General features: G+C 43.7%; 1 protein-coding gene across 2 annotated transcripts; it reads left to right on the top strand.

The window, feature by feature from the left end:
* The first annotated feature begins 381 nt into the window (after positions 1-381).
* On the top strand, positions 382-26,163 carry LOC139535365 (A-kinase anchor protein 1, mitochondrial-like). 2 transcript variants are annotated; one of them, XM_071334715.1, is made up of 13 exons: positions 382-552; positions 3,815-3,883; positions 17,349-18,026; positions 18,234-19,491; positions 19,856-20,031; positions 20,548-20,674; positions 20,800-20,924; positions 21,002-21,179; positions 21,334-21,481; positions 25,016-25,083; positions 25,209-25,279; positions 25,380-25,442; positions 25,566-26,163. In XM_071334715.1, the coding sequence occupies exons 3-13, from the start codon at positions 17,379-17,381 to the stop codon at positions 25,626-25,628; spliced, it is 2,925 nt and encodes a 974-aa protein (XP_071190816.1). In that variant the 5' UTR covers positions 382-552; positions 3,815-3,883; positions 17,349-17,378; the 3' UTR covers positions 25,629-26,163. The 2 variants fall into 2 exon arrangements, with proteins under 2 accessions (XP_071190816.1, XP_071190807.1); XM_071334706.1 differs by lacking the exon at positions 3,815-3,883 and having other exon boundaries at positions 383-552.

Genomic DNA, 26,163 nt, shown 5'->3' with positions numbered 1-26,163 from the left:
TAAAGACTGATTGTCTTTTCTTATTATCTTCTGAACCATTACAATTATAACTAGCTATACTTATTTCACCACTTACCACAATGAGATACACGTTTTGATTATACTTACCATAATATGTTTGTTGATTACGACTACATGGAAGTATGATAAAAACTACCAACCAAGCATATACAAAATGTTTTTATAATGATAAAAAAATGAATACAGCCGTTGTTGGGTTATGAGTGAAGGAGGAAATGTATGTAAAGGAAATACCCCATGTCTGTACCATACTGGAGTGCGTTGTCAGGGAGGGCTTTCATGAAGGAACCAATGGGGTGCGCGTTCTTGTAGATGCAGGAACTCCTCACACATTATCTGCTTGCATACGAAACCCTGCTGCCTCCCTGGGGAATAATATCGCGAGGTTTGATTGGTTGCTGGATTTGGAACAAAGCTGCCGAACTTGAGAGTGATTTAGGCTGCTTGCTGAAAGAAGCATGTGGAGACCAGACATCTAAGAGGTAGAGCAACTTGCAGGTGTGCAGTTATATGCGGGATATTGAGAACGTGGTGAGTACATAGCATCTACCTTACAATGTTTTTTTGGGCTAGCTAGCTACTTTATCTTGCACCAGTGCCAAATGCATTGCAAGTAAATGGAGAGGAACCAGAGCAGACGTTTGATGCAAGCAAAAATTATTGGTTACAAACATATTTGATCAGAGGTAACGTAACTATTTCTATTCGTTAGCTTAATTTTAGCGAAAGAGCTGACTAGGCCTATCTGTATGTTTGTCACTGAACGTGGCGATGCCTTCAATTGTGCAGGCACCACTCACATCTACGTCCCTTGTCTGTTCACGAATGATTAATAAAATTATATTAGAACCGACTTCGAAACGCGGGTGTATGTGTGGCAATAGATGTTTACTCATGACCTAAGACATGTGCACCAGACAAGTTGATAGAAATATAAACTTCAGTGCCAGTGTTCCAAAAAGTCCGGTAAACAACAATTTACTGTGGGACAGAAAATTGAATACATTGGCCATACTGTCAATCCAGCATGACTTCTGCCGCGTTCAAAACAACTGGAAACGGGAAATCTCATACTTCCGTGAGTTCAAGGCAACTGGGAACTCAAAACGACCTCCGACTGGGAAAATACGTTTTGAACGGTCATCCTACTCGGGATTCCAAATCGGGTGTTCGGGCCTCTTTGTAGAACTCCGTCCTGAAGATCACTGACGTCTTGTTTCAACCGTGTTTTTCCCGAGTTTAAAGTCGTCTTGAAAGCACCATAAATCCAGAAAATGCCAGACAGAAGTTTAGCCAATTTGCCTACAAGGACTGCCGTACCACCTTCCTGTTCAAGTGGGCACAGCACAACGGTGAGTCCAAAAATGTGATATGTACTGTATGTTGTAGCAAAGAAAGTAATACAGGTCACGGCCTATATGCCCAGTTTTATAGACTATACAATGATAAAAAATAAAAAAAATGTTTTAAATGCTGAGCGCTTTGTCCCTACCAGCCTATTGTGTCGCGCTCTCAAATGCTTCAATGTATTTCTTTGTAGGCTATAGCGTTGAAATAATATAGCCTAAATAAAACATGTTCCATCCTCATTAGGCTCCTGACCAATTTAGTCTTTATGCTGTTTAATATGACATGTAGCCTATTTGAAATGTTTGTCTTATGTTGCAGCCTTATTCTAAAATTGATGAGTAACATTGATTAAATTAATCTACACACTATCCCATAATGAAAATTGATTGCAATTGTATTTTTTTAAAGCATTCTGACCATTCCTATGAGACTTGAAATTGAGCTCAGGTGCATCCTGTTTCCATTGATCATCCTTGAGGTGTTTCTACAACTTGATTGGAGTCCACCTGTGGTAAATTGATTGGACATGATTTGGAAAGGCACACACCTGTCTATATAAGGACCCACAGTTGACTGCATGTCAGAGGAAAAACCAAGCAATGTGGTCGAAGGAATTGTCCGTAGAGCTCTGAGACAGGATTGTGTTGAGGCGTATATCTGGGGAAGGGTATCAAAAATTGCTGCAGCATTGAAGGTCCCCAAGAACAGTGTTCTCCATTGTTCTTAAATGGAAGAAGTTTGGAACACCCGAGACTGGCTTGGTGGCCAGCTCTAGGAAAACCTGCGCAATCGGGGGAGAAAGGCCTTGGTCAGGGAGGTGACCAAGAACCCGATTGTCACTCAATCTTCCACAAGTACAACCATCTCTGCAGCACTCAGGCCCTTTATGGTGGAGTTGCCAGACGGAAGCCACTCCTCAGTAAAAGGCACATGACAGCCTGCTTGGAGTTTGCCAAAAGGCACCTACAGGACTCTCAGACCATGAAACAAGATTCTCTGGTATGATGAAACCCAAGCTTGAACTCTTTGGCCTGAATGCCAAGCACCACGTCTGGAGGAAAGGCACCGCTCATCACCTGGCCAATACTATTCCTAAGGTGAAGCATGGTGGTGGCAGCATCATGCTGTGGGGAAGTTTTTCAGCGGCAAGGACGGGTAGACTAGTCGGGATCGAGGGGAAAGATGAAGGGAGCAAAGTACAGAGATCCTTGACAAACCTGCTCAGGACCTCAGACTGGGGTGACGGTTCACCTTTCAACAGGACAACCTTAAGCACACAGCAAAGACAATGCAGGAGTGGCTTCGGGACAAGTCTTTCAATGTCCTTGAGTGGCACAGCCAGAGTCCTGACTTGAACCAGATCGAACATCTCTGGAGAGACCTGAACACAACTTGAGGAGAATGGGAGAAACTCCCTAAGTACAGATGTGTCAAGCTTGCAGCGTCATCATACCCAAGAAGACTCGAGGCTATAATCGCTGCCAAAGGTGCTTCAACAAAGTACTGAGTAAAGGGTCTGAATACTTATGTAAATGTGACATTTATTAAATGTGAGTTATTTTTCATAAATTTGCAAACAGTTTTTGCTTTGGTATTGTGTGTAGATTAAGGGGGGAAATTATTTTAATTGTAAAATAAGGCTGTAATGTAACAGTGGGAAAGGCAAGGGGTCTGAATACTTTCTGAATGTACTGTGTGTCAACACTCAGATTACTGCACTCTCAAATACACGGCTGTATTTTCTCCCTCACACCAATTTTCCAGTGCTCTTTATTTTGCTCAACCAACTGCTGCTTATAATTTTATAATTGTGCATTTCTAGCCAATGAACAGCCTGTAGCAGTCTACTGAAAGACAATTGGTAAGGTTATTTTTGACCAATCACAGCTCGACTGCTCTCTAACTGGACAGTGAACGATGGCTGACGAGGTAAGTTCGTTAGTTTTTTTCAGTAGAGAAACTAGCTACCTACAATATTGAAATTAGTTGAGGCAAGCTAGGTTGAGGCCTAGCTAGGTCAGCTAGCTAGGAAGCGAACGTCAGCTAGCTAACGTTTAACCAAGCTAATGTGTTTCATGTTCTACACAGTCTCTGGTGTAACTTACAGCATTGTACCTAAAGTCTAGGAGGGGTTTAGTAGAGGACGAGGACTTGGAAGACCAGCATGAATGGGTGGCAGAAGAGGGGGAGTGGCAGGGTGATAACAGACAGGGAAGACCCTCACTGTGGAAGAGGACAGTGCTTGAGGGGGAGCCAAGAGGTCCGGCTCGAAACTAAATAATGTCCAATATTGTAAACCGCTAACCACATACTTTGAGATGCAATCTGATGACAGTAAAAAAAAATATATAAAAAAATGTTACTCTCAGTTTCTGTGTTGTTAACGTGCAATACATGAGAATGACCTCAAACCATTTCTCTCTCCATCCCTCTTTCCATGCAGGTCCACTGTCACTGTGTGGTGAAGTTGTTCTTTGACAGACAGGAGATGCAGCGGTCCCTTCTGTTCCAAGTGAGTTTCTCTAATTTCTTTCACTCTGTGTGAAGGCATTGTGCATAGGACATTTGTCATGTGGAGAATTATGACCAGCTGCTGTCTATTGGTTGGAAAGATGTTTGTATACAGAGGATGGTTCTATACTGAATGTACACTACAGCACATGACCAAATGTATGTGGACACCTGCTCATTGAGCATCTCATTCCAAAAATAATGGGCATTAATATGGAGTTGGTCCCCCCCCTTTGCTGCTACAACAGCCCCCACTCTTCTGGGAAGGCTTTCCACCAGATGTTGGAACATTGCTACGGGGACTCGCTTCCATTCAGCCACAGCATTAGCGAGGTCGGACACTGATGTTGGGCGATTAGGCCTTGCTCGCAGTCGTTATTACAATTTAATCCCAAAGGTGTTCGATGGGGTTGAAGCCAGTGAAGTTCTGTCATGCTGAAACAGGAAAGGGCCTTCCTCAAACTGTTGCCACAAGGTGGGAAGCAGAGAATTGTCTACAATGTAATTGAATGCTGTAGCATTAAGATTTCCCTTCACTGGAAGTAAGGGGCTTAGCCCAAACCATGAAAAACAGCCCTGAACCATTATTCCTCTTTCACCAAACTTTAGTGGCACTATACATTGGGGCAGGTAGCGTTCTCCTGGCATCCGCCAAACCCATATTTATTTGTTGGACTGCCAGATGATGGTGAGGTGTGATTCATCATTCTAGAGAATGCGTTTCCACTGCTCCAGAGTCCAATGGCTGCGAGCTTTACACCACTCCAGCCTGACGCTTGACATTGCGCATGGTGATCTTAGGCTTGTGTGTGGCTGCTGGGCCATGGAAACCCATTTCATGAAGCGCCTGACGAACAGTTCTTGTGCTGACGTTGCTTCCAGAGGCAGTTTGAAACTCTGTAGTGAGTGTTGCAACCGAGGGCTTGTGTGGCCTACCACTTCACAGCTGAGCTGTAGTTGCTTCTAGACATTTCCACCTTACAATAACAGCACTAACGGTTGACCGGGGCAGCTCTAGCAGAGAAGAAATTTGACGAGCTGATTTGTTGGAAAGGTGGCATCCTATGACTGTGCCACCTTAAGTCACTGTGCTCTTCAGTAAGGCCATTCTACTGCCAATGTTTGTCTATGGCGATTGCGTGGCTGAAATAGCCAAATCCACTAATTTGAAGGGGTGTCCACATACTTTATGTGCAGTGGATGTGATATCATTGCTAAACAATGAGTAGTGTAGGTAAAGGACCTATAGGAGAATGGCTCTCCACGGTTGGGCATGAATTGGCCTTAGGCTGTTCAATACTGAGCCTTGCTGACTGACAAGTGTGTGTGCCTATGTACACGGCAATTCCACAGTAATGGAGAGATGCTAAAATTCCCTTTAAAATGAAAAATTCAAGAGTAGTCATTGTGCATAGTTGTATGCTTTGTTTCACTTTGAAATCATAGTTTTTTTTATGACATTCTAAAGTGATGGAATTGCACAACAGCTCAGCTCAGTCCCACATCTTGTTTATCACTTTGGCTAAATTATTATCCATAGTTGCCTCTTGATACAGCCACCGCAGTCTTAAAATTGACTACCTTGAATGTAAGATGTTAAAACGTTTAAACTCCAATTGAGCTCTGACATTTCCTGACATCTTATTTTCCTCTCGCACTCCAGTTCTCAGGTGTGTGTGTGTGTGTGTGTGTGGAGAGAACATGTGGAGTCAGGCTTCTACTTCATCGCTCTGGACCACTACACCGAGGCGCAGGATGCCGAGTTTGGACCAGCGAGTCACCAACTCCTTATGCTTTGCACAATTAAGCACATATGTATCCCTCCGGTGCCCTACTTTTGTTTACCTTTTTACCAATGGCTGGATTGTGCAAGGGTTTTTAGTTGGTACTTTGACTCCATACTAAATCTATACTGAACAAAAATATAAACCTAACATGCAACAAATTTAAAAGATTTTACTGAGTTACAGTTCATATGAGGAAATCAGTCAATTGAAAGAAATGAATCAAGCCCTAATCTATGGCTTTCAAATACAATACCGTTCAAAAGTTTGGGGTCACTTAGAAATGTCCTTGTTTTTGAAAGAAAAGCAAAGAAAATATTTTGTCCATTAAAATAACATTGATCAGAAATACAGTGTAGGCATTGTTAATGTTGTAAATGACTATTGTAGCTGGAAACGGCTGTTTTTAATGGAATATCTACATAGGCGTACAGAGTCCCATTATGCGCAACCATCACTCCTGTGTTCCAATGGCACGTTGTGTTAGCTAATCCAAGTTTATCTGGCCTTCTACGCCAAGTTCCTCTGTCCAGTATCTGTTCTGGCCTTCTACGCCAAGTTCCTCTGTCCAGTATCTGTTCTTTTGCCATCTTTTATTTTTATTGGCCAGTATGAGATATGGCTTTTTCTTTGCAACTGCCTAGAAGGCCAGCCTCCCGGAGTCGCCTCGTCACTGAAGTTGAGACTGGTGTTTTGCGGGTACTATTTAATGAAGCTGCCAGTTGAGGACATGTAAGGCGTCTGTTTCTCAAACTCGACACTCAAATGTACTTGTCCTCCTGCTCAGTTGTTCACCGGGGCCTCCTACTACTCTTTCTATTTTGGTTAGGGCCAGTTTGCGCTGTTCTGTGAAGGGAGTAGTACACAGTGCTGTACGAGATGTTCAGTGTTTTGGCAATTTCTCGCATGGAATAGCCTTCATTTCTCAGAACAAGAATAGACTGAGTTTCAGAAGAAAGGTCTTTGTTTCTGGCCATTTTGAGCCTGTAATCGAACCCACAAATGCTGACGCTCCAGCTACCCAACTAGTCTGAAGGCCAGTTTTATTATTATTATTATTATTATAATTTTATTAGTTTTATTGCTTCTTTAATCAGGACAACCGTTTTCAGCTGTGCTAACATACAGTTGAAGTCGGAAGTTTACATACACTTAGGTTGGAGTCATTAAAACTCGTTTTTCAACCACTCCTCACATTTCTTGTTAACAAACTATAGATTTGGCAAGTCGGTTAGGACATCTACTTTGAGCATGACACAAGCAATTTTCCAACAATTGTTTAAAGACAGAATAATTCACTATCACAATTCGTGGGTCAGAAGTTTACATACACTAAGTTGACTGCCTTTAAACAGCTTGGAAAATTCCAGAAAATTATTTCATGGCTTTAAGAAGCTTATGATAAGCTAATTGACATAATTTGAGTCAATTGGAGGTGTACCTGTGGATGTATTTCAAGGCCTACCTTCAAACGCAGTGCCTCTTTGCTTGACATCATGGGAAAATCTAAAGAAATCAGCCAAGACCTCAGAAAAAGAAATTGTATACCTCCACAAGTCTAGGTCATCCTTGGGAGCAATTTCCAAATGTCTGAAGGTACCACGTTCATCTGTACAAAAAATAGTACGCAAGTATGAACACCATGGGACCACACAGCCGTCATACCGCTCAGGAAGGAGACGTCTTCTAGAGATGAATGTACTTTGCTGCGAAAAGTGCAAATCAATCCCAGAACAACAGCAAAGGACCTTGTGAAGATGCTGGAGGAAACGGGTGCAAAAGTATCTATATACACAGTAAAAACGAGTCCTATATCAACAACCTGAAAGGCCGCTCAGCAAGGAAGAAGCCACTGCTCTAAAACCGCCATAAAGCCAGACTATGGTTTGGAACTGCACATGGGACAAAGATCGTACTTTTTGGAGAAATGTCCTCTGGTCTGATTATGTCTGATAATGGTCTGATAATGACCATTTATGTTTGGAGGGAAAAGTAGGAGGCTTGCAAGCTGAAGAACACAATCCCAACCCTGAAGCACGGGGGTGGCAGCATATTGTGGGGGTGCTTTGCTACAGGAGGGACTGGTGCACTTCACAAAATAGATGGCATCATGAGGTAGGACAATTATGTGGATATATTGAATCGACATCATTCAGGAAGTTAAAGCTTGGTCGCAAATGGGTCTTCCAAATGGACAGTGACCCCAAGCATACTTCCAAAGTTGTGGCAAAATGGCTTAAGGACAACACAGTCAAGGTATTGGCGTGGCCATCACACAGCCCTGACCTCAATCCTATAGAAAATTTGTGGGCAGAACTCAAAAAGCGTGTGTGAGCAAGGAGGCATACAAACCTGACTCTGTTACACCAGCTATGTCAGGAGGAATTCACCCAACTTATTGTGGGAAGCTTGTGGAAGGCTACCCAAAATATTTGCCCCAAGCTAAACAATTTAAAGGCAATGCTACCAAATACTAATTGAGTATGTACATTTTTGACCCACTGGGAACGTGATGAATGAAATAAAAGCTGAAATCATTCTCTCTACTGTTATTCTGACATTTCACGTTCTTAAAATAAAGTGGTGATCCTAACTGACCTAAAATTTATTTTTACTTGGATTAAATGTCAGGAATTGTGAAACCTGAGTTTAAAGGCATTTGGCCAAGGTGTATGTACATTTCTGACTTCAACTGTAATTGCAAAAGGGTTTTCTAATGCTCAATTAGCCTTTTAAAATTATAAACTTGGATTAGCCAACGCAACGTGCCATTGGAACACAGGAGTGATGGTTGCTGATAATGGGCCTCTGTATGCCTATGTAGATATTCCATATTAAGTCTGCCGTTTCCAGCTACAGTAGCAATTTCTGACATGAATGTCTACACTGTATTTCTGATCAATGTGATATGCGCATTTGTCCGTTTTAAAATATCTTTCAAAATTGAGGACTTTTCTAAGTGACCAAACTTTGAACGGTAGTGTATATCTTTAAAAAATTTGGCAACGTTGATCAGAAAACCATTCAGTATCTGGTGTGCCCACCACTTTCCTCACATCTTCGCATATAGAGTTGATCAGGCTGTTTGAGACCTGTGGAATGTTGTCCCAATCCTCTTCAATTGTTGTGAAGTTGCTGGATATTAGCTGGAACTGGAACATGCTGTCGTCCCAGATAATCCCAAACATGCTCAATGGGTGACATGTCTGAGTATGCAGGCCAGGACTTTTTTCAGCTTCCAGGAATTGTGTACAGATACATGGGGCCATGCGTTGTGCTGAAACATGAGGTGTTGGCTGTGGATAAATGCCACAATTGGCCTTAGGCTCTCTTCATTCAAATTTCCATTGATTTTAAAATGCAATTGTGTTCGTTGTCCGTAGCGTATACCGGGATTCACCTGTGGAGAGCATCCTTCTCCAGCGTGCCAGTGGCCATCGAAGTTGAGCATTTGCCCATTTAATCTTATGATGCCGACCTGCAGTCAGGTCAAGACCCTGGTGAGGATGACAATCATGCAGATGAGCTTTCTTGATGGTTTGCGCAGACATTCTTCAGTTGTGCAAACCCAGTTTCAACGGCTTGTGTCAGATCCGGCAGGTGAAGTAGCCTGATGTGGAGGTCCTGGGCAGTGTGGTCTGCAGTTGTGAGGCCGGTTGGACATACTGCCAAATTCTCTAAAAGGATGGAGGTGGCTTATGGTAGAGATGTAAATTCTCTGGTAACGTTCTCACTCAACACTGCCATATCCCATCTGGACAAAAGGAACACCTATGTGAGAATGCTGTTCTTTGACTACAGCTCAGCTTTCAACACCGTAGTGCCCACAAAGCTCATCACTAAGCTAAGGACCCTGGGACTAAACACCTCCATCTGCTACTGTATCCGAGACTTCCTGACGGGCCACCCCCAGGTTGTAAGGGTAGGCAACATCACATCTGGCACGCTGATCCTCAACACGGGGGTCCCTCAGGGGTGAGTGCTTAGCCCCCTCCTGTACTCCCTGTTCACCCACGACTGCATGGCCAAGCATGACTTCAACACCAAGTTTGCTGACAACACATTGGTAGGCCTGATCACAGACAGCGATGAGGCAGCCTATAGGGAGGTCAGAGACCTGGCAGTGTGATGCCAGGACAACAATCTCTCCCTCAACGTTATCATGACAAAGGAGCTGATTGTGGACTAGGAGGGCTGAACAGGCTGGAGTAAAGCTTGTTGAGTTTCAAGTTCCTTGGTGTCCACATCAACGAACTATCATGATCCAAACACACCAAGACAGTCGTGAAGAGGGCACGACAACACCTTTCCCCTCAGACTGAGGACCCATGCCAAATATGTTCAAAGTTCTACAGCTGCACCATCGAGAGCATCCTGACCGGTTCCATCACCGCCTGGTGTGGGAACTGCTCGGTATCCGACCTTAAGGCGCTAGAGGGTAGTGTACGAATCAACCATCACTGGAGCCAAGCTTCCTGCCATCAAGGACCTATATACTAGGCTTTGGAAGGCCTGAAAAGGCCCCAAAAATTGTCACTCTAGGCAGACTGTTCTCTCTGCTACCGCACGGCAAGCGGTACTAGAGCGCGAAGTGGATGTCAAAGTCTCAACAGCTTCTACTCAAGCCAATAGACTGCTAAACAATAAATCAAATGGTCACCCAGACTATTTACACTGGTGGACATTCCTGCAGTCAGCATGCGGGGCAGAAGGTAGCCTAGTGGTTAGTGCGTTGGGCCAGTAACTGAAAGGTTGCTTCATTGAATCCCTGAGCTGACAAGTTAAAAATCTGTCGTTCTGCCCCTGAGCAATGCAGTTAACATCGATGTCTTCAGTGCCCAGGGAACAGTGGGTTATGGCAGCCCCCGCACCTCTCTGATAGACAGGTTTGGTTAAATGCGGAATACCCATTTCTGTTGTACCCTTTCCCAATTGCACACTCCGTCAACTTGAGACATCTGTGGCATTTTGTGACAACTGCTCATTTGAGTGGCCTTTTATTGTCACCAGCACAAGGTTCAACTGTGATGCGTGAGAAAGAAAAGGAGAGCCTCGCACTCTAGGTGCTCCGACGCAATAATTTAATAACCAACGTTTCGACAAACAAGCTGTTTTCATCAGGGTATAATGACAAACACTGCGGGTCACTCATTTATATAGTTTGGAAGGACACACAGGTGTATGTAATCAAGGCCAGCTGTGGCTTGATGGCATTGGTCGATATAAATATTACATTTGACCAAAATAAGCTTTTTGTGCGTATGAAGCATTTCTGGTATCTTATTTCAGCTCATGAAACATGGGCCCAACACTTTACATGTTGCATTTATATTTTTGTTCAGTGTAATTCCATCTCCTGTGTTGTTCTGCCCTCTCTACATACTTGTATGCTCATTTGTGTTAAAGTCGCAATCAACAGTTGGTAAAAAGCTGAGGGATGGGGCTGGAGAAATGTCACCACTCTGAAATTCATAGACAACTATAGATGCAAGGACTGACCATTGCACCTCCTAAAACCCCATTGAAGGAGACAACCCATGGTTCCTTGCCTCAGACCTCCAATGGGTTTTGAAGGAGTTGAGCAGAGCTTAATTGGGACCAAGCTAATGTGTTTATTTTAAGGTGGAAACTTGTGTTGAGTGATTATTTTGTGCACTTTCCACATGGCTCTGGCTTGCTGATAACATCTGACTCCCTGTGATTTGACTCTATTACAATAACTTGAAATTGAAATAATTTGAGATTCTGTAATTGAAAGACCATGGTAGTTTCCAATCAGACAATTACTAAAAAACGTTTTCCTCAGTGCAATCTTTGGCGAATGCATGGTGTTTTGTCCTACGTTCTAAACGAATACCCGCGTCCATCACTGCTGAACGGGTCATTGGCTAACACCTGCCCTCCAAGGTCCTGCAAGACTATTGTGCAGGAAAGATCATCGCCTACCCCTTCCACCCACTCTTCCGAAGACTAATAGTTTCTTCCCCCATGCCGTGGCCCTCACCAACGGCCACCTGGTCCACGATAATGCTCTCACTCATGGACCTGGTACCCTTCACTGTCATCCCAGAACTGCAGAATGCTTTTTGCACGTTTCTTACATGCATGTACTCTGTGGATCTGGAATTTCTGCGTACTTTTTTTTTTGTCTGTATATTCTGTTTATCCTCTGTCTTATGGTAGCGCCATTTGCGTCATTCCTGTACATGCAAATGTATTTGGCGAATAAAGCGGATTCTGGCATGTTAACCTGACTAGCTGGTTTGTCAGTTTACATTCTATTATTTGTGTCTGGTTATGTTTTTAATTTATTTCATTTTTATTTAACCAGGTAGGCTAGTTGAGAACAAGTTCTCATTTACAACTGCGACCTGGCCAAGAAAGCAAAGCAGTGCGACAGAGTTACACATGGAATAAACAAACATGCAGTCAATAATACAATAAAGTCTATATCTCCATGTGGTGTATGTGCCCTTGGGCTTAATTTCCAAATTTATTGTCTCCTGCCTGCAATTATAGTGGACTTGTTTTTATGGTATTTTCTGGAGCTGACTGTTAGCTAGTTTACTAATCTGTGAAAAGTAAACTTCAGCAAGTATATTCCACTCAACTCAAGGTATAGTGTGTGTATATATTTTAGAATTTATTATCCAATTATTTTGGTTATCAAGTTGCTTGGTTTCACAAGTCGGTCGGTGCTTACTGCTCAAGCCGGCTAGCTAAAGTCTGCAGTGAATTGGGAACAGAAGGCTCGTAATAGCCAATCACAACACTGGATTTGTTTAGTTGGTCCATCACAAGTGAAAGTGACCAATCTAAGGTTTCTAGAGATGCACCCACCTGTTAAGCCACCCAAGTTGGGACACTTACTCATTCCAGGATTTTTTTTTTTTACTATTTTCTACAAACTTGCAAGCTCAAGTTCTTAATTTTCTGACCTTTTGTCTTAAAGTAATGATGGGCTGTTTCTCTTTGCTTATTTGAGCTGTTGCCATAACATGGACTTGGTCTTTTACCCCCAAATAGGGCTATCTTCTGTATACCATCCCTACCATGTCACAACAAGTGATTGGCTCAAACGCATTAAGAAGGAAAGAACTTCCACAAATGAACTTAACAAGGCACACCTGTTTAATTTAAATGCATTCCAAGGGACTACCTCATGATGCTGGTTGAGAGAATGCCAAGTCTGCAAAGCTGTCAAGGCTAAGGGTTCCTACTTTAAAGAATCTAAAATATATTTTGAATTGTTTAACACTTTGTTGGTTACTACATGATTCCATGTGTAATTTCAGAGTTTTATTGTCTATTACATGCTGACCAAACGGATCGCGCTCCATCGCGCGCATTTTGATTTTATACCCCCACACCAGACACGATCAGGACACGCAGGTTGAAATATCAAAACAAACTGAAACCATTTATATTTAATTTGGGGACAGGTCAAAACGCAATAAACATTTATGGCAATTTGGCTAGCTTGCTGTTGCTAATTCATTTGTCCTGGGATATAAACATTGGTTATTTTACCTGAAATGCACAAAGTCCTCAACTCCGACAATTTAATCCACATAAAACGATTTCGTTTCTCGTCAGCTTCTCCTTCCGGCTTCTTATTTTGGAGTCAATATGGCGGTTGGCAACCAACTTTACACTACTACAACCTACCGGAGTGCGGACCTTCATCTTTCAATCACCCACATGGGTATATGCTTCTAAGAACCAATGAGGAGATTGGAGAGGCCGGACTTGCAGTGCTTTGAGCGGCACAAATAGAACCAATTTTTCTATTTTAGCCGCTGGCCACAGGAACACTCGCTGACGCCCGCGAGCAGTGTGGGTGCAATGATTTGAATAACATGTATATGTACACTTATTTTGCAGCGCACGCGACGTGTCCGGTCAGCATGTTATTCTACAATGTAGTAAAAATAAAGTAACCTTGAATGAGTAGGCATGTCAAATTTTGACTGGTACTGTATGCGAAAGCAGATTTTTATATACTGAACAAAAATATAAATGCAACAATTTCAGAGTTTATGGTCTTGCAGTTCATATAAGAAAATCGGTCAATTGAAATTCATTAGTCCCTAATCTATGGATTTCACATGACTGAGAATACAGATATGCATCTGTTGGTCACAGTAAAAAGGAAGTTGACCTTAAAATGGGCCTCAGGCGCTCATCACGGTATCTCTGTGCATTAAAATTGTCATCGATTAAAAATGCAATTGGTTTCGTTGTCCGTCGCTTATGCCTGCCCATACCATAACCCACCGCCACCATGGGGCACTCTGTTCACAACGTTGACATCAGCAAACCACTCCCCCACACGACACCATACGTGGTCTGCGGTTGTAAGGCCTGTTGGACATACTGACAAATTCTCTGAAATGACAGATGCGGCTTATGGTAGAGAAATTAACATTCAATTCTCTGGCAACAGTTCTGGTGGACATTCCTGCAGTCGGCATGCAAATTGCATGCTCGCTCAACTTGCGACATGTGGCATTGTTGTGACAACTGCGCATTTTAGTGGCCTCTTATTTTCCCTTGCACAAGGTGCACCTGTGTAATGATCATGCTGTTTAATCAGTTTATTGACATGCCACACCTGGTCAGGTAGCTGGATTATCTTGGCAAAGGAGACATTTGAGAGAAACGTTTTGTTTGTATGGAAAGTTTATGGTATCTTTTTTTTCAGCTCATGAAACATGGGAACAACATTTTCCATGTTGCATTTCATATTTATGTTCAGTTCACATTTGTGTGCATGAATGTGTAATAGAATATACTTGTCAAACGACTGTACACCTTAATATACTGAACAAAAATATAAATGCAACAATTTCAACTATTTCACTGAGTTAGAGTTCATATAAGGAAATCCGTCAATTTTAAATAAATTTGTTAGGTCCTACTCTATGGATTTCACATGACTGGGTAGGGGCGCAACCATGAGGGCCTGGGAAGGGCGTAGGCCCACCCATGGGGAGCCAGGCCTTGCCAATCAGAATGTTTTTCCCCACAAAAGGGCTTTATTACAGACAGAAATGCTCAGTTTCATCAGCTGTCTGCGTGGTTGGTCTCAGACAATCCTGCAGATGCCGGATGTGGATGTCCTGGGCGGCTTGGTGCATCCCCTAATGCACCAACGACCAAAAAGGAAAACAGCGATGCAAAAGACATCAAGAACAACACTATTTACGTGTGTGTACAAACACCTGGGCGGCATCCGCCTCAGGCAAATGGGCATTAGGTGTAACAACGTTTCCCCTTAGTGTCATTTAAACTTGTTTTCTTTTGACTATTTTTGGTCTTATCTTTGACCGTCATTCTATCCCCCACCCAGCAACTCCACTCCTACTTGTCTCCAATTCCACATCCCAACCCTCAGCCCATCCCACCAATCTTTGCTTGCCACCCTCTTCGGATTTCTACGCACCAATATCTTTCAACTATGCTGTGATGTGATGTTTAACATGTAATTTGTGGATTCTATTCGATAGATTCAAATTCTAAGTTGAAGATTAATAATACTCCTAGTAAAATTATTTATTAACTGACAATCTGTCCAGATGTCCCAACAATGCTATTTCTAGGGTCAACTTTTGTTTAGCTTTTTCAGCCATTCCTGAACCTAAGACCAGAAACATGCTACCAGGGAATTGTTAGTTATAAGGAACGCAAGCATGGACCAATCTCCGAGGGTCCATGCTTGCTCAATTTACTATTTTGACCTAAAGCAAATGCAATAGCTAGAGGTCCCTCAATCCTATTAGGATAATTAGCTAGGCATTAAATATACATTTTTTTAAAATCAGTATGTACAGTTGGAAAAATTCAACGGCAAAATAAATTCTAGGAAACATGTTAAATAATTTGCTATTCTACAAGGATTCAACATTTTGATCTGTTTGGTTTAGACTTATAGGCTACAATTCTATATATAAAAACATACTCTAGTTAGACTACAGTCAGACCATGAACACAGCCATTAGTCATCTATCTATGATTTGGCAAATGTCTGCAGTTAGGGGTCTGGCTTTTGTGGGAGGGGATATTGGTGAGCATGGTAGGTAGACCTATCACTAACCTCCTGCTGGGAGTGGAGGCCCTGTAAACAGAGACGGATATGGAGCATAGGTTAGGAAATCCTTTGAGGAATACGGAGACTGGACCATCACATGAACCTGCTTGTTTGTCAAACTTTTAGGCTGCTCCTCTTGTCCTGTCTTGAAGATCACTGTTCATAAATAAACTGCTGTAGCCTATAGCATAGGGCAGGTTGTTGCATTTTTTTCCTGAACCTTACATTTGCATATTTATGATGCTATGAAGTTATTCTTTCCTTTTGGAATTTGAAACCAACTATTGTAAATATGTTAGCTTCCCTCCTTGGAGAAATAAGTGCAACAGTACTTGTCATGTTGTGTAACTAACTTCTCTAGCCTAACTAACTTCTCTAGCCTATCTGCCTTGACGGGCATGCCTGGCGAGGGGAGTAGCCAGCTTGTCGGTATGCCAGAGCCTGAAGGTCAGAGGCTTTAGTGGAACTGCAATGTAGCCCATGATGTTGTTTCATTGCACAGATAGGATCTGTGAGGGAATGGCATGCCTTTCACTCACCACTTTTTTATAATGCTCCACAAAAAGGTTATGGGTGGACCTGCACATTGGCCAGACCCTGACCGGCTGTCCTAACTACAAACAATACTTCTAGCTAGGTTGACTTATATTCTGTGGAAAGAACACAATCATCTTTTGCCAAGATAATCCATACACCTGACACGTGTGGCATATCAAGAAGCTAATAAGAAATCATTACACAGGTGCACCTTGTGCTGGGGACAGAAGGCCACTCTAAAATGTGCAGTTTTGTCACACAATGCCACAGTGGCAGCAGAGCCGGGTAAGGGAGTGTGCACCAGAGCTGTTGCTGAGAATTGAATGTTTCTTTCTCCACCATAAGCAGCCTCCAATGTCAGTTTTACAGAATTTGGCAGTACATCCAACCGCAGACCACTTCATGTGGCTGAGCGGTTTGCTGATGTCAAAGTTGTGAGCATAGTGTCTCATATCTGTCCAACGGATGCATATCTGTATTCCCAGTCGTGAAATCCATAGATTAGAGCAAAATAAATTTATTTCAACAAACTTTTGTTTTTGTTCAACTCAGTATAATCTTGGAAATTGTTGCATGTTGGGTTTTATTTTTGTTCAGTATATTACTGGTGATAATTAATACACAAGATATGTAGCCTATTGGTTATATGACTGATAATAAAAGGGATAGTGGTTCCCCACATACAGTAGCTAATAATTACTGTTGACGTCCTATTTTTTAAGTGGTGTGTCACCATTATCCTATCAGGGCCCTTTGCCCCAGACCCTGCGTCCCTAAGTGAACTACTGCAGAGGGTACCATGTAGCACCTGAGCTGAGCTCTGTTGGCTGTAATCAGATGCTGTCACCATGGCCTGGCTGTTAATGGGATTGCTGCCCAGAGGGTTGGTGTGGTGGAGACCAACAGGTTTTTCTGGATATAGAAGGATGGTGTGGGTATGACCTCTTAGCCCTCTTAACTGGAGCCTTATCAGTGCTTTACCCGTTTCTATCCCAGTTAACAGACAGGGTGTTGTTTTGTCTCTATGCTGTTAACTTGTCTGTCTCTCTTCTCAGGTGTTGCTGTTAGCAGTAGGAGGTTAGGTGATGGTGCAGAGGCTTCAATCCGTTCTGACCCTCTACCTGTCAGGAGTGTTGGCTTTCCTAGGCCTGTGGTGGTACACCTCTCGGAAGAAAGAACACCACCTCACTGACAAGGATGACGCAAATGATGAGACGACCGCAGACCAGGAGCACCTGTCCTCCCCCAGAGACGTAGGTAACCGTGTTGTGGAGAATGGCCACTCGACTGGGACGCATATGGACGGGCACGCAGTGAGGGAGCGGTCATTAGTGGAACAGGAGCTTGTTGATAGTACAAACACACCAGCAGCAGCAGAGCCGGGTATAGTCCCATTCTGCCAATCACAACCTGAGGTAAGGGTTGTGGCTGCAGACGGTCTCATTAGGGGCCTGGATACTGCTGCCGTGAAGCCTGTTTACGAGAGCACTGAGTCTTCAGCTCAAGTGTTCCTAGAGACTGCAGCTGAGGGTGGACCTGAGCAGGATCTAGAATTACAATGGGAACACCAGCTATGCTTCGAGTCAACTTGCTCCTTATCAATCTGTCACCTAGGCTCTGGTAAATCTAAGTCCATCGGTGAAAGTGCAGGTTTAAATCAACCACCACAGTCTGAGACACTGGAGGACACTACAAACAGCACTTTGAACCTGGAGCCTGCAGAAGAGGAGGAGGTTATACTGGAGCCTGCAGAGGAGGAGGAGGTTATACTGGAGCCTGCAGAGGAGGAGGAGGTTATACTGGAGCCTGCAGAGGAGGAGGAGGTTATACTGGAGCCTGCAGAGGAGGAGGAGGTTATACTGGAGCCTGCAGAGGAGGAGGAGGTTATACTGGAGCCTGCAGAGGAGGAGGAGGTTATACTGGAGCCTGCAGAGGAGGAGGAGGTTATACTGGAGCCTGCAGAGGAGGAGGAGGAGGTTATACTGGAGCCTGCAGAGGAGGAGGAGGAGGTTATACTGGAGCCTGCAGAGGAGGAGGAGGAGGTTATACTGGAGCCTGCAGAGGAGGAGGAGGAGGTTATACTGGAGCCTGCAGAGGAGGAGGAGGTTATACTGGAGCCTGCAGAGGAGGAGGAGGTTATACTGGAGCCTGCAGAGGAGGAGGAGGAGGTTATACTGGAGCCTGCAGAGGAGGAGGAGGAGGTAATACTGGAGCCTGCAGAGGAGGAGGAGGAGGTTATACTGGAGCCTGCAGAAGAGGAGGAGGAGGTTATACTGGAGCCTGCAGAAGAGGAGGAGGAGGTTATACTGGAGCCTGCAGAGGAGGAGGAGGAGGTTATACTGGAGCCTGCAGAGGAGGAGGAGGTTATACTGGAGCCCGCAGAGGAGGAGGAGGTTATACTGGAGCCCGCAGAGGAGGAGGAGGTTATACTGGAGCCCGCAGAGGAGGAGGAGGTTAGACTGGCGCCCGCAGAGGAGGAGGAGGTTAGACTGGCGCCCGCAGAGGAGGAGGTTAGACTGGCGCCAGAGGGAGACATCCTGTCTGCTGTGGAAGAACCAACCTGTGAGTCAAGTCTACAGGCTGACACGTGTCTGGCTTCCCCCAGCCACCTTATAACCAGTCAGGTGTCTGCCTCAAAGCAGCCATTGGGAATTCTGAGGACACCTCAGAAGAAAGACCAGTCTGAGGAATATAAACTCATCAGGAGCAACACCGCAGTAATTAACCAGCTGGCGTCAGGTCTCATCACTGATGTGGTCTCCGCAGCAGTGAGTCAGTTCCTGAAGGAAAAGACCCAGCTAGGACATAGTGTTAGTCCTCTCCGTAGCGAGGACCCCTGCAAAGCCCCAGACCACATCTCAATGGATAACAGTGAACCTGAGCATGAGATGCCACCTCTATTCCAAGAGGTTCTGTGTTCAACAACCGGCAGAGAGAACATCAGTTCATCTACTATAGTTCAGGAGGACGTGAAACACGACCACCGCAGTAGAGCTGAGATTGAGACTGAGAAGCTGGAGCTAGCAGAAGATTCTGCAGTAGGTGATTCTGGATCCAGCTCTGCTCAGACCGAAAAGGTCTCCAGTGGCAAGGACTTGAGCACCAGTATGAGCCCGCAACCACCCAGAGGACCCGCTGAAGGACTGGGGGCCACCAGCATGTTCCTCACTAACGGTCGGTGGATGGCAAATGTTCCAGGTGAGCCGCCTGATTAGCAGACTTTCAACTTCTCACAACATATCAACATCCTTTCTGTCCAAGCTGACCTGTCGCTTTATCTCTTAGTGTTGCAGTGTAGCTGTATCGGTCACACCGATGGCCTGTGTTCTGTTTACAGGTGCCATATGAGTTCAGGGCATATTTTTCTGCACTGAAGAAATATATTTATTTTCCTTTTATGCACAGTATCCAAGTAGGAAAACTCTTGCCATGACAGAATGTGTTCTCTTCTCTGTTACTGTTGTGATGTATGTGGGTCTTTTATACCGTCTGTGTTTGCGTGGTTGTATTGTGTACACAACACAAGTGACTGTTTTTAGTGACTGATCCTTGCTGCCCCCAGGCTCTGGTGTGAACAGCATGGACTGTGTAGACGGTTACTGTGAACATGAAGCCAGGGACAACAAGCATAGCAGTCCCAGTCCACCAAGTCAGCTACCGAACACCGATCAGGCAATTGAAAAATACAGTCACAACAGCAGCCAGTCACTGACTGTTTGGGAGATAGAGGTGCCAAAGGTGAGTTTACCTCCCTGTCTAACCATCATTCCTCCACCACCTTACTGATAATGTATTTTCTCTGGCTACTGATTTCCAGTTTAGGTTCTCTAATGCAGGTGACATGAGGGCTTGTAGATATAGCTGTTACAGTAGTGTGCTGCAGTCATTCGTCTCAATTTAAGTGAGCCTGAGACCTGGTGCTCTGGTGACTGACCTGGGTACAGCTGTCTGATTCATAGGGCTATGGCATGGTGGGTTGGGCTGGAGTAAAGGGGCAGTGTGTGACGGGAGTCCTGCTGCCCTGCCTGTTGTCTTAATCACCTCAGGTTCTCAATCAAGAAGACACTCCACAGAGCCAGGCAGCATGTACGCACACGTATCTCTTTCCAATTACTCTTAGAAGTGCTTGGTGTTATCAGGGCAAGAGTGACCTGGAAAGCATGTGTGCACGCTCAGAGAAAGACGCACATCTTCTAGTATAATATAGTAACTTATGCATGATACTATGTATTCTCCGGTTTCACTGTCGAACAGCATTTTGTTGGTAGATTGATTGGGAAGAAGGGGCGACATGTGAACTACCTGAAGGAGACGTCTGGAGCTAAGGTCTTCATCACCGCCCTACCTTACACCCAGGAGTTCCAGATCTGCCACATAGAGGGTGAGTGACCCAGGAGCTGCCTCTCCACAACAGGACACAACTTGTAGTTGGGATTTGGGAACCTAGGCAGTGGGAGCTGTAGTGTCACTAGTGGCTTGCTCAGTTTGTCCCTCTGTTTCCTTCAGGGTCAGAGGACCAGGTGGATTGTGCTCTGGAGCTGATCAGGAAAAAGTTCAACGATCTAGATGTGACCAACTGTTATGTCCAACCTCCAGTGGCCAGCCTGCCCTCTCTCTCCATCACATCCTGGGTAAGTAGTTTCTTCTGCTTGGCTGAAGTATTGTGGGATTGTAGGTGGTGCTTTGACTAAAAGCCTCTCTCCCTCAGCTGCTGCTTCCCCATAGGGTGACAGTTGAGGTAACGGTGATCCAGATAGCATCTGGGAACTGTGTGTTCCTCCAGCAGCACAAACACCCCACCTTCCATGCTCTCTGCAGTCTGGACCAAAATATGAGCCTGTGCTACTCTCACCCAGGGTGCCCTCCCCTGCCAGCCCCAGTGGAAGGTATGCATGCACAGCCAGGCCCTTGGGACTCCTTACCCTCAAGGATGTCTGATTTAAAGTATTTTTCCATGGTGTTGTGGAAGTTTTTTCAAATGTGCTACTTAAAAAAAAAATAATAATAATAATAATCTTCGCATATCTCACACACACATAGTTGGAGTGATCTGTGCTGCCCAGATGCCTGAAGGAGCCTGGTGGAGAGCGCAGGTGATGGGTTACCATGAGGAAACCATGGTGGAACTCCGCTATGTGGACTATGGAGGCTATGACATAGTGAAGATGGACACCCTCCGCCAGATCAGGTGACAAACTCACTGTGGGGATTCAGAATATAACTGGAATGGGGTTGACATTGGAATTCACCAGCTGGTAATTACTGATTTTCTTTTTTTATTGATAAAAAAATGTATACAGTACCAGTCAAAAGTTTGGACAGCTACTCATTCAAGGGTTCTTTATTTTTACTATTTTCTACATTGTAGAATAATAGTGAAAACATAAACTATGAAATAACGCATATGGAGTCGTGTAGTAACCAAAAAAGTGTTATACAAATCTAAATATATTTGAGATTCTTCAAAGTAGCCACCCTTTGCCTTGACAACTTTGCACACTCTTGGCATTCACTCAACCAGCTTCATGAGGAATGCTTTTCCAACAGTCTCGAAGGAGTTCCCACGTATGCTGAGCACTTGTTGGCTGCTTTTCTTTCACTCTGCTGTCCAACTCATCCCAAACCATCTCAATTGTGGAGGCCAGGTCATCTGATGCAGCACTCCATCATTCTACTTCTTGGTCAAATAGCCCTTACACAGCCTGGAGAAGTGTTTTGGGTCATTGTCCTGTGGAAAAACAAATGATAGTCCCATTAAGTGCAAACTAGATGGGATGGTGTATCACTGCAGAATGCTGTGGTAGCCATGCTGGTAAAGTGTGCCTTGAATTCTAAATAAATCACTGACAGTGTCACCTGCAAACCATCACACCAGCTCCATGCTTCCCGGTTGGAACCACACATGCTGAAATCATCCATTCACCTACTCTGCGTCTCACAAAGACACGGCGGTTGAAACCAAAAATCTTAAATTTGGACTCATCAGACCAAAGGACAGATTTCCATGGGTCTAATGTCCATTGCTTGTGTTTCTTGGCCTAAGCAAGTCTCTTCTTATTGGTGTCCTTTAGTAGTGGTTTCTTTTCAGCAATTCGACCATGAAGGCCTGATTGACGCAGACGCTGAACAGTTGATGTTGAGATTTGTCTGTTACTTGAACTCTGACGCATTTATTTGGGCTGCAATCTGAGGTGCAGTTAACTCTAATGAACGTATCCTCTGCAGCAGAGGTAACTCTGGATCTTCCTTTCCTGTGGCGGTCCTCATGAGAGCCAGTTTCATCATAGCGCTTGATGGTTTTTGAGACTGCACTTGAAGATACTTTCAAAGTTCTTGAAATGTTCTGGATTGACTGACCTTCATGTCTTAAAGTAATGATGGACTGTTGTTTCTCTTTGCTTATTTGAGCTGTTCTGTCCATGATATGGATTTGGGTCTTTTACCAAATAGGGCTGTCTTCTGTATACCACCCCCACCTTGTCATAAAACAACTGATATTTTGATTTAACACTTTTTGCTTACTACATGGTTCCATATGTGTTATTTCATAGTTTTGATGTCTTCACTCTTATTCTACAATGTAGAAAATAGTCAAAACAAAGAAAAACCCTTGAATGAGTAGGTGTGGCCTAACTTTTGGCTGGTACTGTATGTATGTACACTTGAAGTCGGAAGTTTACATACACTTAGGTTGGAGTCATTAACTTGTTTTTTAACCACTCCCCAAATTTCTTGTTAACAAACTATAGTTTTGGCAAGTCGGTTAGGACATCTACTTTGTGCATGACACGTAATTGTTCCAACAATTGTTTAGACAGCTTATTTCACTTGTAATTCACTGTATCACAATTCCAGTGGGTCATAAGTTTACATACACTAAGTTGACTGTGCCTTTATACAGCTTGGAAAATTCCAGAAAATGATGTCATGGCTTTAGAAGCTTCTGATAGGCTAATTGACATAATTTGAGTCAATTGGAGGTGTACCTGTGGATGTATTTCAAGGCCTACCTTCAAACGCAGTGCCTCTTTGCTTGACATCATGGGAAAATCAAAAGAAATCAGCCAAGACCTCAGAAAAAAAATTGTAGACCTCCACAAGTCTGGTTCATCCTTGGGAGCAATTTCCAAATGCCTGAAGGTACCATGTTAATCTGTACAAACAATAGTGCGCTAGTATAAACACCATGGGAACACGCAGCCGTCATACCGCTCAGGAAGGAGACGTGTTCTGTCTCCTAGAGATGAACGTACTTTGGTGTGAAAAGTGCAAATCAATCCCAGAACAACAGCAAAGAACCTTGTGAAGATGCTGGAGGAAACCGGTACAAAAGTATCTATATCCACAGTAAAAACGAGTCCTATATCGACATAACCTGAAAAGCCGCTCAGCAAGGAAGAAGCCACTGCTCGAAAACCGCCAGAAAAAAGACAGACTACGGTTTGCAACTGCACATGGGGACAAAGATCGTACTTTTTGGAGAAATGTCCTCTGGTCTGATGAAACCAAAATAGAACTGTTTGGCCATAATGACCACCGTTATGTTTGGAGGAAAAAGGGGACGCTTGCAAGCTGAAGAACACCATCCCAACCGTGAAGCACGGGGGTGGCAGCATCATGTTGTGGGGGTGCTTTGCTGCAGGAGGACTGGTGCACTTTACAAAATAGATGGCATCATGAGGTAGGAAAATGATGTGGATATATTGAAGCAACATCTCGAGACATCAGTCAGGAAGTTAATGCTTGTTCGCAAATGGGTCTTCCAAATGGACAATGCCAAGTGTAAAATGGCTTAAGGACAACAAAGTGAAGGTATTGGAGTGGCCATCACAAAGCCCTGACCTCAATCCCATAGAAAATTTGTGGGCAGATCTGAGAAAGCGTGTGCGAGCAAGGAGGACTACAAACCTGACTCAGTTACACCAGCTCTGTCAGGAGGAATGGGCCAATTCACTCACCCAACTTATTGTGGGAAGCTTGTGGAAGGCTACCTGATACGTTTGCCCGAAGTTAAACAATTTAAAGGCAACGCTACCAAATACTAATTGAGTGTATGTAAACTTCTGACCCACTGGGAATGTGATGAATGAAATAAAAGCTGAAATTAATCATTCTCTCTACTATTATTCTGACATTTCACATTCTTAAAATAGTGGTGATCCTAAGACAGGGAATGTTTACTAGGATTAAATATCAGGAAATGTGAAACTGAGTTTAAATGTATTTGGCAAAGGTGTATGTAAACTCCCGACCTCAACTGTGTGTGTGCATGTTACACACAGAAATTTCCACCAAGGAGGAATTAGATGTAATTTTGCTTCCCTTCTCATCAAATGCCTGGTTGTGTAGTTGGCTTTAAAAACAGTGCAAATAAATTTAGAGTACCAAGGATGTGGCCAAATAAAATGACATACAGAAGATATTTTTAAGCCAGATGGACAGAGATGTGCAAGGAGTCACCCCACCAAGTGAACGTTATCATTCCTCCTAGCATAATTATTGCAATCGCTTCCATGTGGCGTCAATGAATCAGAAGTGGATTCTCAAAAAAAAAAAAATTATACATTAACTACACTTGACCAGTTAGATTGGTTTCTATTTAATGTGGCTGGTAAATCTCACATTTTGTCCCGCAAAATGAAAATTTGCCTGGCACATTTTATTCCTAGTGGCAACAATGCGATTAATGGTGGGATTGATGTTGACGATGCTCCTCCCACAGATCTGACTTCGTTGCGTTGCCGTTCCAAGGGTCTGAGGTGATCCTGGAAAATATTGCACCCATTCCAGGTATGTTTCAGCTGTATTTCTTTCTATACTTCAGGACAACATAATATCAAAATGATAAATTCTGCATTTTAAACATGAATTAAAGTTCATGCTCATATCTGTGTTATCTCTTCCTTTTCTACTAGGAGAAGATTTTTCAGCTGCAGCCAAATCTACCCTGGAGGAGATGACACGAGGATTGGCACTACTTGCACAGGTAGAGAGAAGTGCATGGATATGTCTCCTGCTGATGTACAGTCTGCAGAATGACATGAGGTAGTCCCTGTTCTTACCCTGTATATCTGCATACTCCTCAGGTCACAAACTGTCACACCAGTGGCATTCCTTTGGTACAGATATGGAGAACAGAAGGAGAAGAGGTAGGCAATATTTTGTTTATTTTGGAACATGTTTAAAGTACTGAAGCTTTTCTCCTAATGCTTTTATAAAAAAAAAAGTATTAATAGGTTCATGTTGCTAATGTTTTTCTCTTGCTGTTCCAGTTGGTGTCTGTGAACCGTGCTATGGTGGAAAATGGACTGTGCAGCTGGGTAGACAGCCCCTGACCGTGAAGCGCAGTCCTGGCTGTTCAGATAGTTTTAATAGCTCCTTCCTCCCTTGTGAGGTAAGCACAGGTCTATAAGTGATTGGATAGGTGTAAGTTTACCACCCTATTACTTTCACCAATCCAGATCTGTGATTACCTCACATTAGCTAGGAAGGAACAATGGATTTCTGAAGTATTCAAACGGGGCCCTTGCCTTGTCTTTCACCTTTTTACCCCCTCAGTCCCACCTCTGGATTGCTGCCTTGATGGCACAACAATGTTGTCCTGCGGCACAACGTCTTCCTGCTCAACTCAACCATTATACCTGTTTCTTTACAACCATGTACACACAATCCAAGTTTTTTTTATTTTGTGACGTTTTATTTACTCCCACCCGGTCCTATAAATGTTTGTATTGGACACATAATGTAATCATAATTAACAATCTCACTTACACCCCCCCCCACACACACACACACACACACACACACTGAATACTTGTTTTTAATGTATACATTCCTATTAAGAAACTAAATAAAGATCAACTGTCCTTA

Source organism: Salvelinus alpinus, chromosome 1 (genome assembly GCF_045679555.1).
Source record: "Salvelinus alpinus chromosome 1, SLU_Salpinus.1, whole genome shotgun sequence".
Lineage (NCBI taxonomy): Eukaryota > Metazoa > Chordata > Actinopteri > Salmoniformes > Salmonidae > Salvelinus > Salvelinus alpinus.
The sequence above is the reverse complement of the archived record's forward strand: the minus strand, read 5'-3'. Positions and strand labels throughout refer to the sequence as shown.